General features: G+C 41.0%; 1 protein-coding gene across 1 annotated transcript in view; it reads right to left on the reverse strand.

Moving 5' to 3' along the window:
* The window catches only part of LOC115781267 (metabotropic glutamate receptor 8-like), a 290,231-nt gene that overhangs the window by 111,175 nt on the left and 158,350 nt on the right, over window positions 1–20,706 (reverse strand). Inside the window, exons 3-5 of the mRNA XM_030730834.1 lie at window positions 18,198–18,333; window positions 3,765–3,919; window positions 3,535–3,672 (exon numbers count right to left, since the gene is read on the reverse strand). Coding sequence (XP_030586694.1) covers window positions 3,535–3,672; window positions 3,765–3,919; window positions 18,198–18,333 — 429 coding nt within the window. The remainder of the gene's footprint in view (window positions 1–3,534; window positions 3,673–3,764; window positions 3,920–18,197; window positions 18,334–20,706) is intronic.

Raw genomic sequence — 20,706 nt, forward strand, 5'->3', positions numbered from 1 at the left:
TACTAGACTTTCATTCAGTACTCCCATAAATATATCAAAGTTACTATAAATGAACAACTTCTACTATGAGAGGAATAAATGCCACTTTGGTAAAAACTGAAGTACTGGCTCAACATCTTTACTTAAGTAAAAGTAAAAAAGTACAGGCTCTGAAATGTACTCAAAGTAAGAAAGTAAAAGTAGGTCTTTGGAGGACGTTTCTACCTGCTATTTTTGTGTAAAGCTAACGGAACCTCATTATATATTATTGTAATAATTTAAACACAGCTCTGTTCTCTGTGTCCTCCATAGTAGAGGGTGACTGTGCCTCCACCTAAACACCAACATGAGGATACTCAGGGGTTACAGTGGGATTCAGAAGGTGGAGGAACTCTAAGATCAGCTGTAGTGGCTCTGCATGGGGAGAAGAATCACAACTTTCTATTGTGAGCTGCAGTAAATGATGTTGGTGTGCAGGCTGTGATCAGCTGACCTGCTGCTGCTGCTCTGAGGTTTACTGCTCTGTGTGGAGGAACTGGATTCACAAAGATGTAACCCAGTATTTCACAGCTCTCTGAGCTGATCTCCATCCCCTACACTGACAGCATACAGGCTGTATAAATGTTGGATTCAGTGAATGAATCTCAGCATCAGCAGCTTTGATTCAAACTCATCTCTGCTGCACTGATGTAACTCTGACCATGAACGCAGTCTCTGTGCACCAACACAGAGCTTTACTGTAAATACAGTACAGCAAGCTGACCTGTTTATCACACACTAAACTGCAGCATTTTCATACAATCTTTGAATTACACAAAGCCAGCATACCTCAGTTTGTTTTGCAGTCTTTACCTTTAAATCTAACCTCTCTTCTTCCTCTCCTGTCCTCTGAGTGAACTCTCTCTTTGCTCTCCCTGAAATACAGCAGCTCTTCTTTTAGCTAGCAGACACACTGTGTGACAAACTGCATACACTCTGTGTGTTTGCTGATATTTGTTGAGCATTTAGAAACGTTGCATTTACCTGCCACACGTTACTTAGGGGTTTTAACGTGGATAAGATTTTTATGAAAATGTTTTATTCTTGTTTTATTGAGTCTGTTTTAACCTTTTCTTTAATCTGTTGGTTCGGTTCTCTGAGCCTCAAGAACAAAAGAAGGTTATAGTACATTGTGAAACTGTGTAGCAAGGTGGCAAATGTAAGTCTTAATGATCTTGGCCTCCTGTACAGGGTTCGAGTCACCCAAAAGGCAGAAAGGATTCGGGGTGATAGCACTCACCCCCTGTCCTCAGTGTATCAGTTATTGCCTTCAGGAAGGAGGTACTCTCTGCCACAGTGCAGAACAAACAGATTTAAATTCTCTTTTATTTCCAATCCTATTAACTTTTTGAACTCTTTTAGATAATTGTGTCCTTGGTTGTGTGTGTTGTATGTTTGATTGTTTTTATAGATTTATTTATTTTGCTGTTGGCTGCAAAACAAATTGCCCCTCGGGGATAATAAAGTATTTGATTGACTGATTGATTGATTGATTGATTGATAGATATACTAGCAAGCTAAATATTTCAGTAGCACAAAAATAATTTAGTAACGCACAGAAGTGCAAAATTTGACTTTTTATTGGTCAAAAACATTTAATAATGGTCAAAATGCATTTATGTAGGTTGACTGGCAACAGAACTAGTTCTTTAATTAAACAACGTTCTGACATGAAAGAATCCTCACAGATAATGTAATGAACAAATTATCCACTTTTTAAGATAAAAAACAGCTATTAAAATATGCCTGTGTAATTTGAAACTCTAATCTAATAAATCAACATAAATATCAATAAAAATAATAAGCAAAAGAAATAAATAAATTAATAAAAGTGATACCTCTCACATTTAATAGACAAGCTGTGTGCCTCTTTACAGCCCTGCATTTAGCCAAACAGGTACACAAAAGGTTAAAAACATTGGCCTAAGCAGAAGAGCCAAAATGATTTTTCCTCCTCTCATTTGAAATTCATTGCAAATTGACTTCTTGTCCAGTAAGTAAACTTTATCCTGTGTATGAAAGTAAACTGACAAACAACCATATTCATGGTAACATTTCCGACAGACCGTTTTACCTCATTCAAAGAGTTTCTGACTCTTGCCGCTGTCTCCGGCTCCCAAACACTCAGAGCCATTCAGAGGGGGGTGGGGTAGCGCAATGTCATGACGCTATGTTGCGCCTTCAAAATAAAAGCATGCGAGTTAAAAAAAATTTTCTCCTCCGCGGTGTAATTTTTGGGTGGGACAAATGCGCCTCTCTCCAATATTGGGGGGAAACACCCCCGCCCCGTCCCCCCTGTCCCACCTGGTTCCTATGCCTATAATGCTGCTACCAGCATGTTTCACTGTTGGGATTGTATTGGGCAGGTGATGAGCAGTGCCTGGTGTTGTCCACACATTGACACCAAAAACAAAAGAATTGACACCAAAAAGTTCAGTCCTCATCTCATCAGACCAGAGAATCTTATTTCTCATAGTCTGGGAGTCCTTCATTTGTTTTGTGGCGAACTCTATGCAGGCTTTCATATGTCTTGCACTGAGGAGAAGCTTCCATCAGGCCACTCTGCCATAAAGCCCGACTGATGGAGGGCTGCAGTGATAGTTGACTTTGTGGAACTTTCTCCCATTTCCCTACTCAGCCACAGTGATCTTTGGGGTCTTATTTACGTCTCTCACCAAGGCTTTTCTCCCACGATTGCTCAGTTTGGCTGGACGGCCAGGTCTAAGAAGAGTTCTGGTCATCCCAAACTTCTTCCATTTAAGGATTATGGAGGCCACTGTGCTCTTAGGAACCTTGAGTGCTGCAGAAATTCTTTTGTAACCTTGGCCAGATCTGTGCCTTGCCACAATTCTCTCTCTGAGCTCCTTGGGCAGTTCCTTCGACCTCATGATTCTCATTTGCTCTGACATGCACTGTGAGCTGTGAGGTCTTATGTAGAAGGTGTGTGCCTTTCCTAATCAAGTCCAATCAGTTTAATTAAACACAGCTAGACTCCAATGATGGAGTAGAACCATCTCAATGAGTATCAGAAGAAATGGACAGTATGTGAGTTAAATATGAGTGTCACAGCAAAGGTTCTGAATACTTATGACCATTTCTTTCTACATTTCTGTTTTTTTCTGTCAAGATGGGGTGCTGAGTATACATTAATGAGAAATAAAATGAATTTTTTTGATTTTAGCAAATGGCTTCAATGAAACAAAGAGTGAAATATTTAAAGGCGTCTGAATACTTTCTGTACCCACTGTGTTTATGCAAGATTCAGCATTAAAGTCATTTTTGAGTTGAGTTCAGCCTCAGTTCAGCCTCACGTGTCCTGCATTTGAGTCCAACCATGCCTGCCACACAGCCAGACATTCTGACATCATGATTAGGACAGAAGGAGGCACAAACCATATGATGAAAAGAAGGAAAGGATAAAGTGGAGAAAGAATGGAGACATAGAAGATCAGGAGAAGATATACAAAGGTTGCTGGGATGGAGATTGCTTGTTGACATTTAACCTGTGTATCCTACCTGTACATTTCTTGGGGCTGCCGAGTCTCTTGCCATGCATCCCCAGCTTGCAGCCAAAGTTTTCCTCCCAGAACTCAGCAAACCAAATGTTCCTGCGGTTATTGGACAAAGAGCGGCTCTTGAAGTAACGGTCAAATGCTACCAAAAGAAGGAATACATAATTAAAATCACAGTCTTTTTCAAAACCTCCAAAACAATTTGCATCAAGTCAAGGCTGTTTCTCGCCTCACCATCCACAGATGCCCTCTTAGGAAGAATGGTGATGGCTCCCTCAGCCACCCGCTCCTGCTGGACCACTGGGGAGCTCTTGGATCCCCAGCTGTCAGAGCCCACCCACAAGAAGTGACCTGTAACACTGTTGCGTTTTGCAGCATCCAGGATTCTCCTTTTAGCATCGCAGGTTAAAAAGAGAGTGAGGAGGGGAGTAAGTTCTCAGTCCATGTTTTGTATGTAGAATAATGTTATCTGAAATGCTCATCCCTATATGGACCTGAAAGATACATGGAACTCTGCAACAAGATCAAAAGACAATACACAACAAGAACATTTGCACACAATAATACTCAATCCACAAGATACAACAAAAGAACCATAAAACAAGTTGCAAATTTTCACACACTTGATGCCTAATAACTGTCTTCATCTTCATTAAAAAATACAGTGGCTTGCAAAAGTATTCATACCCCTTGAACTTTTCCATATTTTGTCACATTACAACCACAAACATAAATAATTTTTTCACTGGAATTTAACGTGAAAGACCAACACCAAGTGGTATACAATTGTGAAGTGGAAAGAAAATTATACATGATCCAAAACATTTTTTACAACCACCTTGTGGAACCACCTTTTGCTGCAATTACAGCTGCAAGTCTTTTAGGGTATGGCTCCACCAGCTTTGCACATCTAGTGACTAAAATTTTTGCCCATTCTTCTTTGCAAAACAGCTCAAGCTCAGTCAGATTAGATGGAGAGCTTTTATGAACAGCAGTTTTCAGATCTTGCCACAAATTCTCGATTGGGTTTAGGTCTGGACTTTGACTGGGCCATTCTAACACATGAAAATGTTTTGTTTTAAACCATTCCATTGTAGCCCTGGCTTTATGTTCAGGGTCGTTGTCCTGCTGGTAGGTGAACCTCTGCCCCAGTCTCAAGTCTTTTACAGACTCCAACAGGTTTTCTTCCAAGATTGCCCTGTATTTGGCTCCATCCATCTTCCCATCAACTCTGACCAACTTCCCTGTCCCTGCTGAAGAGAAGCTGCTCCAGAGCACGATGCTGCCACCACCATATTTAACAGTGGGGATGGTGTGTTCAGAGTGATGTGCAGTGTTAATTCTGTGCCACAAATAGCGTTTTGAATTTTGGCCAAAAAGTTCAATTTTGGTCTGATCTGACCAAAGCACCTTGTTCCACGTGTTTGCTGTGTCCCCAACATGGCTTCTGGCAAACTGCTAACGGGACTTTTTATGGTTTTCTTTTAACAATGGCTTTCTTCTTGCCACTCTTCCATAAAGACCACATTTGTGCAGTGCACGACTCCTGTGGACAGATTCCCCCACCTGAGCTGTGGGTCTCTGCATTACGTCCAGAGTCATCGTGGGCCTCTTGGCTGCATCTCTGATCAGTGCTCTCCTTGTTCGGCCTGTAAGTTTAGGTGGACGGCCTTGTCTTGGTAGGTTTACAGTTGTGCCATACTCTTTCCATTTCTGGATAATGGATTGAACAGTGCTCCGTGAGATGTTCAAAGCTTGGGAAATCTTTTTATAGCCTAAGCCTGCTTTAAACTTCTCCACAACCTTATTCCTGACCTGTCTGCTGTGTTCTTTGGACTTCATGATGCTGTTTACTCCCCAATATTCTCTTAACCAACCTCTGAGGCCGTCACGGAGCAGCTGTATTTGTACTGAGATTAGATTACACACAGGTGGACTCTTTTTAGTCATTAGCAGTCATCAGGCAACTTCTGAATGCAATTGGTTGCACTCAGAGAAAAGGGGGCTGAATACTTTTGCACACCGCACTTTTCAGTTTTTTATTTGTAAAAAATGTTTTGAATCATGTATAATTTTCTTTCCACTTCACAATTGTATACTCCTTTGTGTTGGTCTTTCACATTAAATTCCAGTGAAATATATTTATGTTGTAATGTAATGGTTGTAATGTAACAAAATATGATAAAGTTCAAGGGGTATGAATACTTTTGCAAGCCACTGTATTTACAGTCAGCATCCACATTGACTTCTGCAAGTAAAAAATCCACCAGATTATGCTTTGTCCAGTAATCTTTGTAATCAATGTAATTTAATGGTTTTTTAAACTGTTGTAAATAGTTACTCTTTACTCTCAACAAAGGAAGAAATGAAAAATTATCTTTATTAATGGTTATTAACAGAATAATTTCAGTTTATTTATTTCAGAGTTTTGTGTAATAAAATAATTACTTTATGAATTATGTAATGTATGATTGTAACAATAATAGTGAGCACTGTCTCACTCCCAGCTCTTTTAGATACCTTCCGTCCGCCATACATCCATTAACTTCGTTGGAAGTGCCCACTAATTACGTGTCATGATCCTGTATGTAATGCCTGAACCATCACTGAAAATGTAATGACAATATAATGTTGATTGTCAGTAAATGGTAAATGGACTAGTTCTTATATAATTCAGGGATGGGCTGGGGTCTATTCGTATAGGTTATATTGTATTTTTAATGAATACAACAAAAACTACTAAAATGTTGATGTTAAGCATTTAACATGTTTTTGTTCATCAGAGGTGGCCAAAGTACCGACATTCTACACTTAAGTAGAAGTACGAGTACTTTTGTTAAAAACTACTCTGGTAAAAATTGAAGTACTGGTTCAACTTCTGTACTCAAGTAAAAGTAAAAGTAGCTCTTTGGAGGACATTTCTACCTCTTTCTTACATCTTTCTCCATGTGAGTGAAGTTATCGCTCATTCTTTGCTCTCCCTGGAAATACAGCAGCTGTTCTTTTAGCTAGCAGACACACTGTGCGACAAACTGCAGACACTTTTTGTGCTTTATGTTTTCCGTCATTTATTTTCTTCACCGTTCCAGCCTGTAGCTTCTATGTAAAAAGCAACTTCCTCTTTCTGGTCTCCAAACAAGCTACACAGGAGCCTCTCCCTCTACCATGTAGAGTGTCTTTTCCCTCCCTCGCTCCCACCCTGTTGTTGTGGCTTCCAAGAAAATAACGCTCACAATCAGGAGCTGGTACCCACACTCACCGGAAATGCAAAAGTAACGACCTTGTGTTGAAATTGTAAGAAGTAAAAAGTACAGATATTTGTGTAAAAATGTAGGAAGTAAATAGTAGTCAGAAAAATAAATACTCAAGTAAAGTACAGATACCTGAAAAATCTACTTAAGTACAGTAATGAAGTATTTGTACTTTGTTTCTTCCCACCTCTGATGTTCATCATCTTAGCTCAGTGCATTAGCACTAAACATAAAATGTAACTGAGGCTGATAAAATTTTATTACTTTTTCAAGTATCTGGCTATAATCAGACAAATTATGTTAATAGATCACAAAACACACTTCACAGAGGGGTCAGGACAGTTTAAGCCAATGGTAATCCATGAAATAGTTGTTGAGATATTTTATTCACCTATTTCATTCAATTCATATCAGAAAGATGAGAGGTGATCAATCAGATCAGATCGGTGATCAATCATTTACAACAGAGGTGTCAAGTTCAATCACAGAAGGGGCAAAAACTCAAAGCACATTACAAGTTGCAGGCCAAACAGGATGAACATTTATTCAACAAAAACAAAAACTTAGAATGTTCTGAACAGAAATATGAATTGAAACAGCCAGTGTACAATAATTTTTCTCAATAAAATGACTAAACTTTAAAATGCAGAAACTGAAAAAACTACATAAAGCCCTTTGGTTATTATTTGTTCAGGGAGACACAGGCCTTCCCAGCCAACTGCCTGTGCTCCCTTCCCAAGAAGAGCACTGCTCTAAGCCAAACATAACAATTTTATACTACAAGCGCTATTTACAAGCACTATCAATTCAAAAAACAGTTGGAGAGAGCCATGGTTTAGACTTGGCCTTCTCAGATTGATTCGTCCAGTGGTTGGTTCCGGCATCATGGCACAAGCTTCTCCAATCAACAATAAATGCTCCGTAAAAGAAATACACACCTTCCCCTCTCACATATTCCTAATTATGACTTGGCAGTTTTATTCTCCTTAGCAACGGAATGCGATGACCTACACACACACTTCCCTCCTTAGACACAGATGCACATGTTTTGGCAAAACTTTTAGGGATAAGATAAACACATTCTTCTCCGAGACCGAGAAGGTCATAAATAAAATAAACATATCACCCAAAAGGCTGTGACGTTGGTCTGACACTATCCATCTGTCGCTCTCTGTCTAATGTGTTATTTAATCGTCTATTATTTACTGGAGTTTACTTTTAAGCATTTAGCATTTTATTCATTGCGTAAAAAATAAACCCAACACTAGACCTTCCCATTTTGATTGACACCTCATGCGGCTAATCATGTAACTGGCTGCACCAAATCACCTGACAAAGCTACGTGACACCCTCTGGTTATTATTGGCTCTCTGAGACCCAGTCCTTAACATGATTGGCTGAATAGGTGTCAATCAAAATGGGAGGGTCTAGCCTGCTGTATAAAACGCACTTCATACGTCCTGTGGATGGGACATGGCCAGTTAAGAGGCTATGAACAAGCTGTTCATACCTGTTGTGTTAGAAACTGCCAAGCAAAAACTCACAGCCTTGGCTAACCACTTGAAGAGGTATACCAGAGATATTGAAGCCAGGAGAATAAACCAGATGTTTCCAATAAACCATCCAAGGTATACTCTCAGTGACAAGGGAACAACATGAGAGCAGCACCCCCACCAAGGCTCGAGACAGAGCAACACTGGAAGAGCATAGGAGAGGGATGAACCTGAGAACATTCAGAAATTCAATTCATGGGGATGTGGAGAACAACAGTAGAAGCCAATGAAGGAATTTAAATAATAAGTGTGTGTGTGTCTGCTGTTTTAAGCCTTTAGGTTTCTGCGTGTTCGTTTCATCGAACAGGAATTGACACAAAACAAACAGGAATAAGGAGTAAATTTAATATTAAATTTAAATTTATTAAATTTAATAAAGCCATTTCAAACAGTTCAGATATCTGGGTCAGACTGCATGCTATGCTCATATGAGATGGCATGAAGTACTGGCACAGTTCTAATTCAACTTACAGTTTCATATAGTCACAGCATATCAGTCTTGATTACATCATTTACAAAACAGAATGTGGAAAACAGAGAATTTCAACAACAGAGTGACCTCGAAGTCTCCATTTCTATCATTGTGTAGTCTTCATCAGTGTGATTCATTGTACAGTCTGAACACAAAGTTCATGGTGACATGGAACATTATAAGCTTCTGTATTTTAATCAGTTATGTTATTTTCCAGACAAATTTCTCAGGGAAGTAATTGTATGTAAGATATATATGTGGCATATATCATGAATATTCCTACAATTCCCCCTTTTGACCTCAGATTCTGAGGTCAACTTCACCAGCCTGACCTCAGGTGGTCAGCCAGGACTGTCTTGATGTTTAGAGCCAGAAGAGGATTTTTGTGAAAAGTAATCTCATACTATTGTGATTGTGAATTTAGCAAAGAATTAAGACAGGGTTTGATGATGTCATATTTATAATGGATGTACCTACAGGGGTTGGACAATGAAACTGAAACACCTGGTTTTAGACCACAATAATTTATTAGTATGGTGTAGGGCCTCCTTTCGCTGCCAATACAGCATCAATTCGTCTTGGGAATGACATATATAAGTCCTGCACAGTGGTCAGAGGGATTTTAAGCCATTCTTCTTGCAGGATAGTGGCCAGGTCACGACGTGATACTGGTGGAAGAAAACGTTTCCTGACTCGCTCCTCCAAAACACCCCAAAGTGGCTCAATATTATTTAGATCTGGTGACTGTGCAGGCCATGGGAGATGTTCAACTTCACTTTCATGTTCATCAAACCAATCTTTCACCAGTCTTGCTGTGTGTATTGGTGCACTGTCATCCTGATACACGGCACCGCCTTCAGGATACAATGTTTGAACCATTGGATGCACATGGTCCTCCAGAATGGTTCGGTAGTCTTGGCAGTGACGCGCCCATCTAGCACAAGTATTGGGCCAAGGGAATGCCATGATATGGCAGCCCAAACCACCATGCTTCACTCTGGGCATGCAACAGTCTGGGTGGTACGCTTCTTTGGGGCTTCTCCACACCGTAAGTCTCCCGGATGTGGGGAAAACAGTAAAGGTGGACTCATCAGAGAACAATACATGTTTCACATTGTTCACAGCCCAAGATTTGCACTCCTTGCACCACTGAAACCAACGTTTGGCATTGGCACGAGTGACCAAAGGTTTGGCTATAGCAGCCCGGCCGTGTATATTGCCGTGGAGCTCCCGACGGACAGTTTTGATGGAAACAGGAGAGTTGAGGTGCACATTTAATTCTGCCTTTATTTGGGCAGCCGTGGTTTTATGTTTTTTGGATACAATCCGGGTTAGCACCCGAACATCCCTTTCAGACAGCTTCCTCTTGCGTCCACAGTTAATCCTGTTGGATGTGGTTCGTCCTTCTTAGTGGTATGCTGACATTACCCTGGATACCGTGGCTCTTGATACATCACAAAGACTTGATACATCACAAAGACTGTCTTGGTCACAGATGCGCCAGCAAGACATGCACCAACAATTTGTCCTCTTTTGAACTCTGGTATGTCACCCATAATGTTGTGTTTGTGTTGTGTTGCAATATTTTGAGCAAAACTGTGCTCTTACCCTGCTAATTGAACCTTCACACTCTGCTCTTACTGGTGCAATGTGCAATTAATGAAGATTGGCCACCAGGCTGGTCCAATTTAGCCATGAAACCTCCCACACTAAAATGACAGGTGTTTCAGTTTCATTGTCCAACCCCTGTACTTTCTATACTTATGGCCTGAAAAACAAAAAGAAAACAAGCATTAGTCTTTCATAAGTCAATGTTGTTCAGTGATGTGGATTAGCTTTTAAAGTCTCTGGAGCTTGAAAAAGGCGACTGGACTTCTTTTTGTTTCTTGAAGACGTTTCACCTCTCATCCGAAAGGCTTCTTCAGTTCTCAACCAAATGGTGGAGAGACCCAGGTATTTAAACCCCTGTGGGCGTAGTCCCCTGGAGGTGGTTATGACCCTCTATTGATCATGTGCGTGAACACATGTGCCCAGGTGTGAAGGGGGCGTGGGTCATATTTAATCAGTGGTTTCAGTTGAAACCAATTTAGGACTCCGCTCCATTGTTTCCTGTGGCCTATTGAGGTCACTGGAACAAAGGTGTGAATGGGGGTTGAGACGTCTGGGAAGGGAGCTCAGGACAGCACTGTAAGCGGGGGAAAGTTGGTGACGTAATCCACCTCCTCTGTTCAATGATGGTTGTTCACAGTGGACATAGATGGCTTCTTTCACTCCTCTTTCAAACCATCTGTTTTCCCTGTCCAAAATGTGAACATTGGCATCCTCAAAAGAGTGCCCTTTTTCCTTCAGATGCAGATGTACTGCTGAATCTTGTCCTGTCGAGGTGGCTCTTCTATGTTGTGCCATTCGTTTGTGAAGAGGCTGTTTGGTTTCACCAATGTAGAGGTCCGAGCACTCTTCGCTGCACTGAACAGCATACACTACATCGCTGATCTTGTGTTTGGCGGGTTTGTCCTTGGGATGAACCAGTTTTTGTCTTAGGGTGTGACTTGGTTTGAAGTATACTGAGATGTCATGCTTGGAGAAAATTCTTCTGAGTTTCTCTGACAAGCCTGACACATATGGGATGACAATGTCGTTCCTCTTGTCCTTCCTATTCTCTGTAGTTTGTGTTTGGCCTTCATTCCTGTGCATCTTAGCTGATTTGATGAAGGCCCAGTTGGGGTAACCGCATGTTTTGAGGGCTTTCTTAATGTGTGTGTGTTCCTTATGCTTCCCTTCTGCCTTAGAGGGAACACTTTCCGCACGGTGTTGTAGGGTCCTGATCACCCCAAGTTTGTGTTCCAGAGGGTGGTGGGAGTCAAAGAGGAGATACTGGTCTGTGTGTGTGGGCTTCCGGTAAACTTCAATGTTGAGGCTTCCATCTTCCTCGATAAGCACCGCACAGTCCAGGAATGGTAACTTGTTATCTCTGGTGTCCTCCCTGGTAAAACGTATGTATTTATCCACTGAGTTGATGTGACGAGTGAAGGCTTCTACTTCTTGGGTTTTGATTTTGACCCAGGTGTCATCTACATATCTGTACCAGTGGCTAGGTGCCGTCCCTTTGAAAGAACCAAGAGCTTTACTTTCCACTTCCTCCATGTAAAGGTTGGCTACAATGGGAGACACTGGGGAGCCCATGGCACATCCATGCTTCTGTCTGTAGAATCCATCATTGTATTTAAAATATGTTGTGGTAAGGCAGAGATCTAAAAGTGCACAAATCTGATCTGGGGTGAAGCTGGTTCTGTTCAGTAAGGAATCGTCTTCCTGTAGTCGTCTTCTGACGGTCTCCACTGCCTCAGTTGTGGGTATGCAAGTGAAAAGTGAAACCACATCAAAGGACACCATGGTTTCATCTGGATCCAGTACAAGATTCTGGACCTTGTTAGTAAAATCTGTAGAGTTTTCAATGTGGTGGGGGGTGATGCCAACAAGCGGTGATAAGATGGTGGCGAGGTGTTTGGAAATGTTGTAGGTGACCGAGTTTATACTGCTGATAATGGGTCGAAGTGGGACTCCTTCTTTGTGGATCTTTGGGAGTCCATAAATGCATGGAGTGGCTTCTCCAGGGTACAGGCGGTAGTAAGTGGGGCGGTCAATGGCTTTTTCCTTTTCAAGTTGTTGCAGGCAGCAAACAACTTTTTTCTTGTAGTTGCTTGTGGGATCACGTCTCAAGACCTCATAAGTATTGTTGTCACTGAGGAGTGTAGTAATTTTGTTGTGGTAATCCGATGAATTCAGCACAACCGTGCACCTCCCCTTGTCGGCTGGCAGTATGGTGATGTTTTGATCCTTGCTTAGGGCTGTGATGGCCTTCTTCTCCTGAGCCCACACACACAGACCAGTATCTCCTCTTTGACTCCCACCACCCTCTGGAACACAAACTTGGGGTGATCAGGACCCTACAACACCGTGCGGAAAGTGTTCCCTCTAAGGCAGAAGGGAAGCATAAGGAACACACACACATTAAGAAAGCCCTCAAAACATGCGGTTACCCCAACTGGGCCTTCATCAAATCAGCTAAGATGCACAGGAATGAAGGCCAAACACAAACTACAGAGAATGGGAAGGACAAGAGGAACAACATTGTCATCCCATATGTGGCAGGCTTGTCAGAGAAACTCAGAAGAATTTTCTCCAAGCATGACATCTCAGTATACTTCAAACCAAGTCACACCCTAAGACAAAAACTGGTTCATCCCAAGGACAAACCCGCCAAACACAAGATCAGCGATGTAGTGTATGCTGTTCAGTGCAGTGAAGAGTGCTCGGACCTCTACATTGGTGAAACCAAACAGCCTCTTCACAAACGAATGGCACAACATAGAAGAGCCACCTCGACAGGACAAGATTCAGCAGTACATCTGCATCTGAAGGAAAAAGGGCACTCTTTTGAGGATGCCAATGTTCACATTTTGGACAGGGAAAACAGATGGTTTGAAAGAGGAGTGAAAGAAGCCATCTATGTCCACTGTGAACAACCATCATTGAACAGAGGAGGTGGATTACGTCACCAACTTTCCCCCGCTTACAGTGCTGTCCTGAGCTCCCTTCCCAGACGTCTCAACCCCCATTCACACCTTTGTTCCAGTGACCTCAATAGGCCACAGGAAACAATGGAGCGGAGTCCTAAATTGGTTTCAACTGAAACCACTGATTAAATATGACCCACGCCCCCTTCACACCTGGGCACATGTGTTCACGCACATGATCAATAGAGGGTCATAACCACCTCCAGGGGACTACGCCCTCAGGGGTTTAAATACCTGGGTCTCTCCACCATTTGGTTGAGAACTGAAGAAGCCTTTCGGATGAGAGGTGAAACGTCTTCAAGAAACAAAAAGAAGTCCAGTCGCCTTTTTCAAGCTCCAGAGACTACTATGACCTGGATGACTGAGAATCTACACAGACATTAGCTTTTAAATTTAATCAGTCCAAAGTAAATTCTGCATATAAATTGGCCCACATGACAAACAGTAACATGAAACAGTCACCATCTAATAATTTTCCTCAAATTCATAAAAAATGTGGATTGCATCCCTTCAGGATCAAATCCAGTTCCAATTGATGAAAATCTTACTGCAAACATAAAGAAATGATCACTGATCAATGCACAGGTAATAGTTATATATGCAGCCTTCTTTCAGCCTTCAGCACACCGTGCTCATATTCACCAAAGCCATGGATGTTCAAACCACAGTAGTCAGCACTCATCTCTGGAGATGCATCCCTGCACCTCTTTAGACTACAGCTCTTCACATATGGCCGTCATCCTGGTTAGTTTCCTCTGAAAGGCGCATAATGTCTCAGGTATATCTCAGGTACCTGTGGAAAAAGTCCAGTGAAGAAAGTTCCAATTTTTCCCTGTTAATTAAACAAAATACCATGAACTGCAGGTCTTGTGGGTCAATAATTAAATTTGCACAAACTAAGAGAGGACATCAAAATGCCCATAAATGTTCTAAGGATGTATTTATTCAATGGCTTTTAGTTATAAATCTTTTATTTTGTTAGTCAGCCTGAGAAAATGATCTTACAATTTTCTTATACCACTAGTTTACTAATTTACTAAGTGGATTCAATCCACCAAAAGTGAACCTGATTTAATGCACCTAGAGTTAAATATCAGATTAAGCAAAAAACTAATATGAGCTTCTGTCTGTCTATGAGTGGGTGAGTGTGAGTGAGTGTGTGTAAGCTGATTCTTCATTGCAAGTGTTTGTGTTTTTTTTTTTTTTTATAAGGTCAGTGTCAGCTGTCTCATTTTTCATCCAATTGTAAAGTTAACTTTTGCATTTTGGTCTCAAACTCTTCAGAGAATTCAAAATATAAATGAATATCCTTAAATTAAAATTTGACACACCTTCTATGTAAGCTAGAGTGGAACAAAAAGAACACAAGAAAACAAAAAACAAAATATGGGATGAATCTCAAAATATCTAAAAAATAATCATTTTAAAGTTCTCTAATCTTAAACCGCTCTTGGATAAGTTTGTCTGTACCTGTAAAATTACTGTTCAATTCTGACTCCTTTGGCCTGAAAATCTGGGGAAATGAAATATCTTAGAAAGATCGACAATCAAAATCATTTCAAAGTATTATACTGGACTCAAAATTATATTTATTCTGTAAGGGTCTGTACCCCCCAACAAAGCATAATTATGGCAGACAAAATATGGGTTCATAAACCTCAAGTTACTAAATTGTGAAGGGGAAAAATGCATAACTTTGACCTAAAACAACATCAGCAGTTGTTACTAGTTCAGCAGTGAAACAGAGTGACAAGGTTTCTTCTTGAGCACCAGGAGCCTTTTTTATATGAGTTTATGGCGCTGTGAGCTTGTTCAGGAGATCTTAGGATGAGCTTGAACACCTTGTAGTGCACCAGAGTTTCTTTGTTGGTAGCTATCAGTTCAGTCTCCTGTGTTGTTGTTCAGGCTTCCTGTTAGAATAAAACTGAGAGATTTTCATTAGTTAAATTTTGAACTTTCTGCTGGTCTGTCTCCCTCCTTTGAGACTTAACTCTGTTTGTCTCAATAATTTACCTTAATTTAGCTTATTTATCTAAAGGGTATATTGATTTTTATATTATTAGCTTCTGGGATTTTTTCCTTTAATGCTTGATTCAATATCGAATTGTTCAGACATTCAAAATTCAAATGTTCTCTGCTTTTCTCTTATAATCTTAGCTTTAAACAAATCTACCAAATGAAGAAATGTAAATGCACAAAAGTGTAAATCGGTATCTTGTATTCTATCCCGCATGGGCAAACAAATAAGTTTTTTTTTAGTTCTCTATATTTTGCTTTGTAACAGAGCGGCAGCTCAAAGTTTGGCACTTTGTTTTGGGTCTCAGATTCGGCTGTTTTTTTTTGTTGTTTTTTTTCTAACCTTTCTTTTGAGGTTGTACTAAAACTGAGCTTCTCACGTAGACTTTTTCTTGAAATTTAACAACAATCTTCTGGAAAAATGACCTAATAATTTGCAAAAAATACTTCAACCTGGAATTTTCAAGGCATCTATTTTTACTGTCTTTGTTTATTCATTATTTATTTTTTAAAGCAATAAACTCCTGACTCCCCTTTATTTTTTTTTTGCGATTTTTCTTTTTTTTGTCTTTTTATCCATCTGTGTTTGGCTTATCTCTCATATGTATCGGAAGCGAAACCTTCCTTCCGAGAAAAAAAGGTCTCTGCCAACCTTTAGGTGGAGATCTCCTGGTCACTGATAGAGTCTGGAAGTCAGTACTGTCGCGAGGAACCTCAAAGCGGTGATTATTAGTGGCCAAATTCACTCCTTATTCCCAAGAAACTCAAAAAACACAAATAAAAACAGAAAAGAAGAAAAGAAGCAAGAACAGGAATAATCGTGGAAGGACAGGCTCCTGTACGGCATGTACCATCATGCCGTGCAGGCATGATATCAGGAGTGGCTGATATCAAAAAATCCTACCACTGGCTGGACAAAGCTGAGTTGAAAAATAGCACAGAGGCAATAATCATGGCAGCACAGGAACAAGCTCAAAGCACAAGATTGTTAGAGGCTGGAGTCTACCAGACCAGGCAAGACCCCAGGTGCAAAGATGCCCCTGAGACAATTCAGCACATAACGGCAGGGTGCAAGATGCTAGCAGGCAGGACATACATGGAACACCATAACCAAGTGGCTGGCGTAGTATACAGGAACATCTGTGGTGAGTATGGCCTGGAAGTGCTCAAAATGGGATATGTCCCCAAGAGTAGTTGAGAATGACCAAGTTAAGATCCTGTGCGACTTCCAGATGTAGACAAACTGGTGATGGCATCATAGGCCATGGTGGTTTGAGCCATTCACTTGACATTGCTCACCATGCCACCCCTTCTTTTTTAATAACACTAAAGTCACAACAAACATAGGACACTGGGGGGCAGGTGGATTACTCAGAGGTGGGTGGGTGGGGCTACTGAGGTGGCCCCACTCATCTCTTCACTGTTGTCTCCCCCTCAATTTTATCAGCAGCTTAGACATTGAGCACTGGTGTCCAGCAGTCAGGTGCTCATGACACATTTGTCACCTCTATTTTAATTACACTAGTTTTCACACAGTCATACTCATCCTTTACACCACATACAGGGTTTGCTGCTGCCTGCTGGTTGTTGCTGCCCCCTCCCTGGGGCATGGACACTCGGTTGCCTGTTGCCTCTGGTTCTCTGGAGGCCTTTGACCCTGGACCTCCCGTTTCCTTCTGCTGGGGTGGGCATGTGGCTGTAATTGAGATATGTGGCCTTGGTTCTTCAGTGCTCCTGGGGTGCAGTGGACGGCCCTGGTCTTCTGGGTCCATTTCTGTCTCTCTTGGGCTTCTCATTGTCATTACCAAGTGCATTTCATGACAAACACCCAATACACAGACACTCGGGGGCGTGGTGGCCATCGGGAGGTTCGGGAGTTTTCCCGAATGGCCGGTCGTTTCCAGGCCGAACCGGCCGGTGATAAGAATTTATTTTGTTTTTTTTACCCAATTAAGCACAGCAGGGCTCGCGCAGGCACAGGTGCAGACAGTGATGGTCGGTTGTGAACGTTTCAGCTCCTAAGAGCTGGCTCTTTGAAGTGAATGACAGGAGCTGGCTCTCTTTCATCAGGGGGGGCTACAAATACAACAGCCCAGCAATGTTAATCCGGTCAAAATTAACACAGCAGCCCAGTCAGCACACCATTAGGAGAGGCGAAGGGCGAGACACCAGCTAAGGGGGGGTTGCCGATCTTTTTTCCCCCTTTTGCTGCTCCAATGTACAATCGAATAAAAGGCCTCTCCAAACCAAGCTCCCGGGCTGAATTTCAACCCCAGCCTGCCCCTGCAGACACTTATACTTACATTTACACATACACTCACACACAAACACATATATAAACAAAGTAAGATTGCGTGCTTGTTTCTATTTTCTGTTTCTTGTTCTTGTCTTTCAGGTGCTGTTTGCCCCCTTGCCTCATTTGTCTTCCTGTGCCCATCTTTTCTCCCTTATTCCTCTATCACTTCTTTCCTGCCTGTCAGTTCTGGTGTAGTTGAACTATATCACTATCAATAATTTAATTAAGTAATTAATTAAAAAATACAACAAAACAAAAACAAAACAAGGGAATCATTTCAAAAGATCTATTACAGTTCAGATACTGTGCGTGATCCTCAAGCTTTCAGGCCTCAAGTGGAGGACTTGAGCTTGGAGGACAAAGACCGCCCCCAAACAATATTGCAGTATTGTATTCATAGTAGTAGTTTTTACTGACTCATAACTGACTCAAAAATCACATTATTACAAACTAGATAGGGTCTTCTTGCAATACATTAGGTGTGCAAGGAATAACTTTTTACCTGATGTCATCCTCATTGGCAAACATGATGACAGCACGGGCATTAGGAGTCTCCACCAAACGGAGGATTATCTTGTCGAACTCTCCAGGTCTTGGCTCACGAGGAATCTTCAGAGACTGAGCAATGCAAACCCCACCTGAGAGGGACAGAGACAGAGATACTGAATATTTAATAAAAGAGACTGAGATTACCAGGGTCAGCCTCAATATCATTTTAATCTTTTGAGCTCGTAAATTTTGCAAAACAAATCCTAAGCACCACTTGGAAAGATAAGGAAGTGAATTTAAGAGGGTATGTAGGTAATTTTTTTTACCCAGTACTTCAGTAACTTTTAAAGATGAAACTACCATCAATTTTTCTGTAGGTAATTTAAAATCCTCAAGAGTCATGTGTTTGTAATTTAAAGGTAATCTTTTTAAGTTTTACTTAAAGTTCTTCAGCTCTTTTCAGCTTTGGGGTGAAAATAGCAAGAGCAGATAATCAGATAAAACACAATTAAGCTTATATGGAAACACAAAAAAAGATTAAGGCCTTATTTAGTTAATTTATAATTTATTTAGCAGACAGTATTAAAGAGTCAATAGTCAGCTAAATATGCAGAATATACTCTATTTTATGCATTTTATGTATGAAAATTTCAGACAATCAGGTAATTTACTGTAGAATTTATGACATATACTGGAAATGGGTCTGGTAATATATAAAATACTCCATCATCTAAAAAAGATAGCATAAGATTACTGTAAAAATTACAGTAACTGGCTGGGAACTGTACTGCCCGTTTTACAGCAAACTTTCCTACAGTGCAGTTTAAAGAAATACACCCTGTAAACTCATATGGACTGCTCCATTGTCAGGTACAGGTACTGTATGTACTGATGTTCTCACCACTAAGCCCAGTTTGTATTCCATTTTTGATTACATTTTATAAAAGTGTTGGCATTGAAAGTGTGCTGAATTAGCTATTTAACTAGCTACAACTTCCTTTAATATATCCACAGATATACCGACACTGGATTACTGCAATATTAGAAAAGGAAATCACAATTTTTTTTCAGGCAACCAACTTTGAGAGGAGCATTGACTTCAAGTCACTTATTTGGTTTTGTTTTGTTACAAAACAAAACCAAAAACAGACACGCTATTCATATTTACAACCATATACAGATAGTGCACTCATAGATAAATATAGCTACAGTTGTAAAAGTACAAAATTATCTGTCTTAAATTGCAGAGACAAAGCAGAAGATAAACACCAGAGACATTTTCTCTAGTAGAACAGTGAACTCACCACACACTACAACAATTGGCTGTGAGTGCACAATATCCTCAACACATTTCCATTCCATTTGTTTTGCAATCTTCAAGTAGGGTCATGCTTTAAAACTATTTGCACAAGCTGATGAATGATTTCTTTTTAAAAGAGATATTAGGAGTACTGATAAAATCTGACCTGCATAGGTCCATTCACTTAGTGTCCTACTCAGGTTACCTGGCTGGTTACCACAATTGCTACAGAAGCACTGAACTAGTTGTATGAATTAGTGTAACTTATACTTAAAGTGTATCAGTAGATAATAGTAATTGGGCAGGCCTGGACCTCTAAAGGTCCATCCATAACACAGATGCTAGTTAGCAAGCAGTAAGAGAAAGCAGATCAGGGCAGAGAATGCAATTCAATTTTATTTATATAGATGGAATATACCATCTTCACTCCAATCAGGTCTTTCACCTCGTCGTCATCTGGCCCATCGGAGGGATCCATGGGATGTTCACCAACGACATACCAAGTCCCAGCCAGAGACCAAACTTGAACCTGCAGCCTCCGTGAGTACAGGGAACTTGCTGTCAAGTTTTTCTGAGTTGGCAACTGTACATGAGCTGAATCCCAGTGAATATTATTATTTCAAGGTATAAAACTGAGAATCCTGTTGCTGACTTGGCAGAAATTAAGACTGTGAGTTCTGTGTTTATGTCCGCTAATCTCAGAATGTTTACTGTGTTCCTAACTCTAAGTCTGTTCATTGTGTTTCTCAGCCAAATACTGATAGTTGTTTCCAAGCCAGGTCACACTGATTTTTCATGTTGTGCTTCTGAGCTATACTCTGAGACTGTGTGCTATGCACCTGTGTGTGACTCCCCAGAAACTTATGCTCCAGCCACTACAGTCAACAGAGTCATCAGCTGCTGCACCCTTGTCAGAGTCAGAGTGGTGGGGGAGGATGCTGGACAGACCTGGCACACCTAAACATGATGGTGTGCTGGGAACACCTGGGAGAGGCCCCAGTCCACGAGATCTTCAACTCCCACTTCCAGCAGAAATTTGACAGCATTACGAGGGAGGCTGAGGGCATTGAGTCCGTATGGACATGTTCCGCACCTCCATTGTTGAGGCTGCTGCTCAGAGTTGTGGCTGTAAGATGGTTGGTGTCTGTTGTGGTGGGAATCCCCAAACCGGATGGTGGTCACCAGAGGTCAAGGCAGGTCAAGGGAGCCATCAAGTTAAAGA

This window comes from Archocentrus centrarchus, chromosome 6, assembly GCF_007364275.1.
Source record: "Archocentrus centrarchus isolate MPI-CPG fArcCen1 chromosome 6, fArcCen1, whole genome shotgun sequence".
NCBI classification, from domain to species: domain Eukaryota; kingdom Metazoa; phylum Chordata; class Actinopteri; order Cichliformes; family Cichlidae; genus Archocentrus; species Archocentrus centrarchus.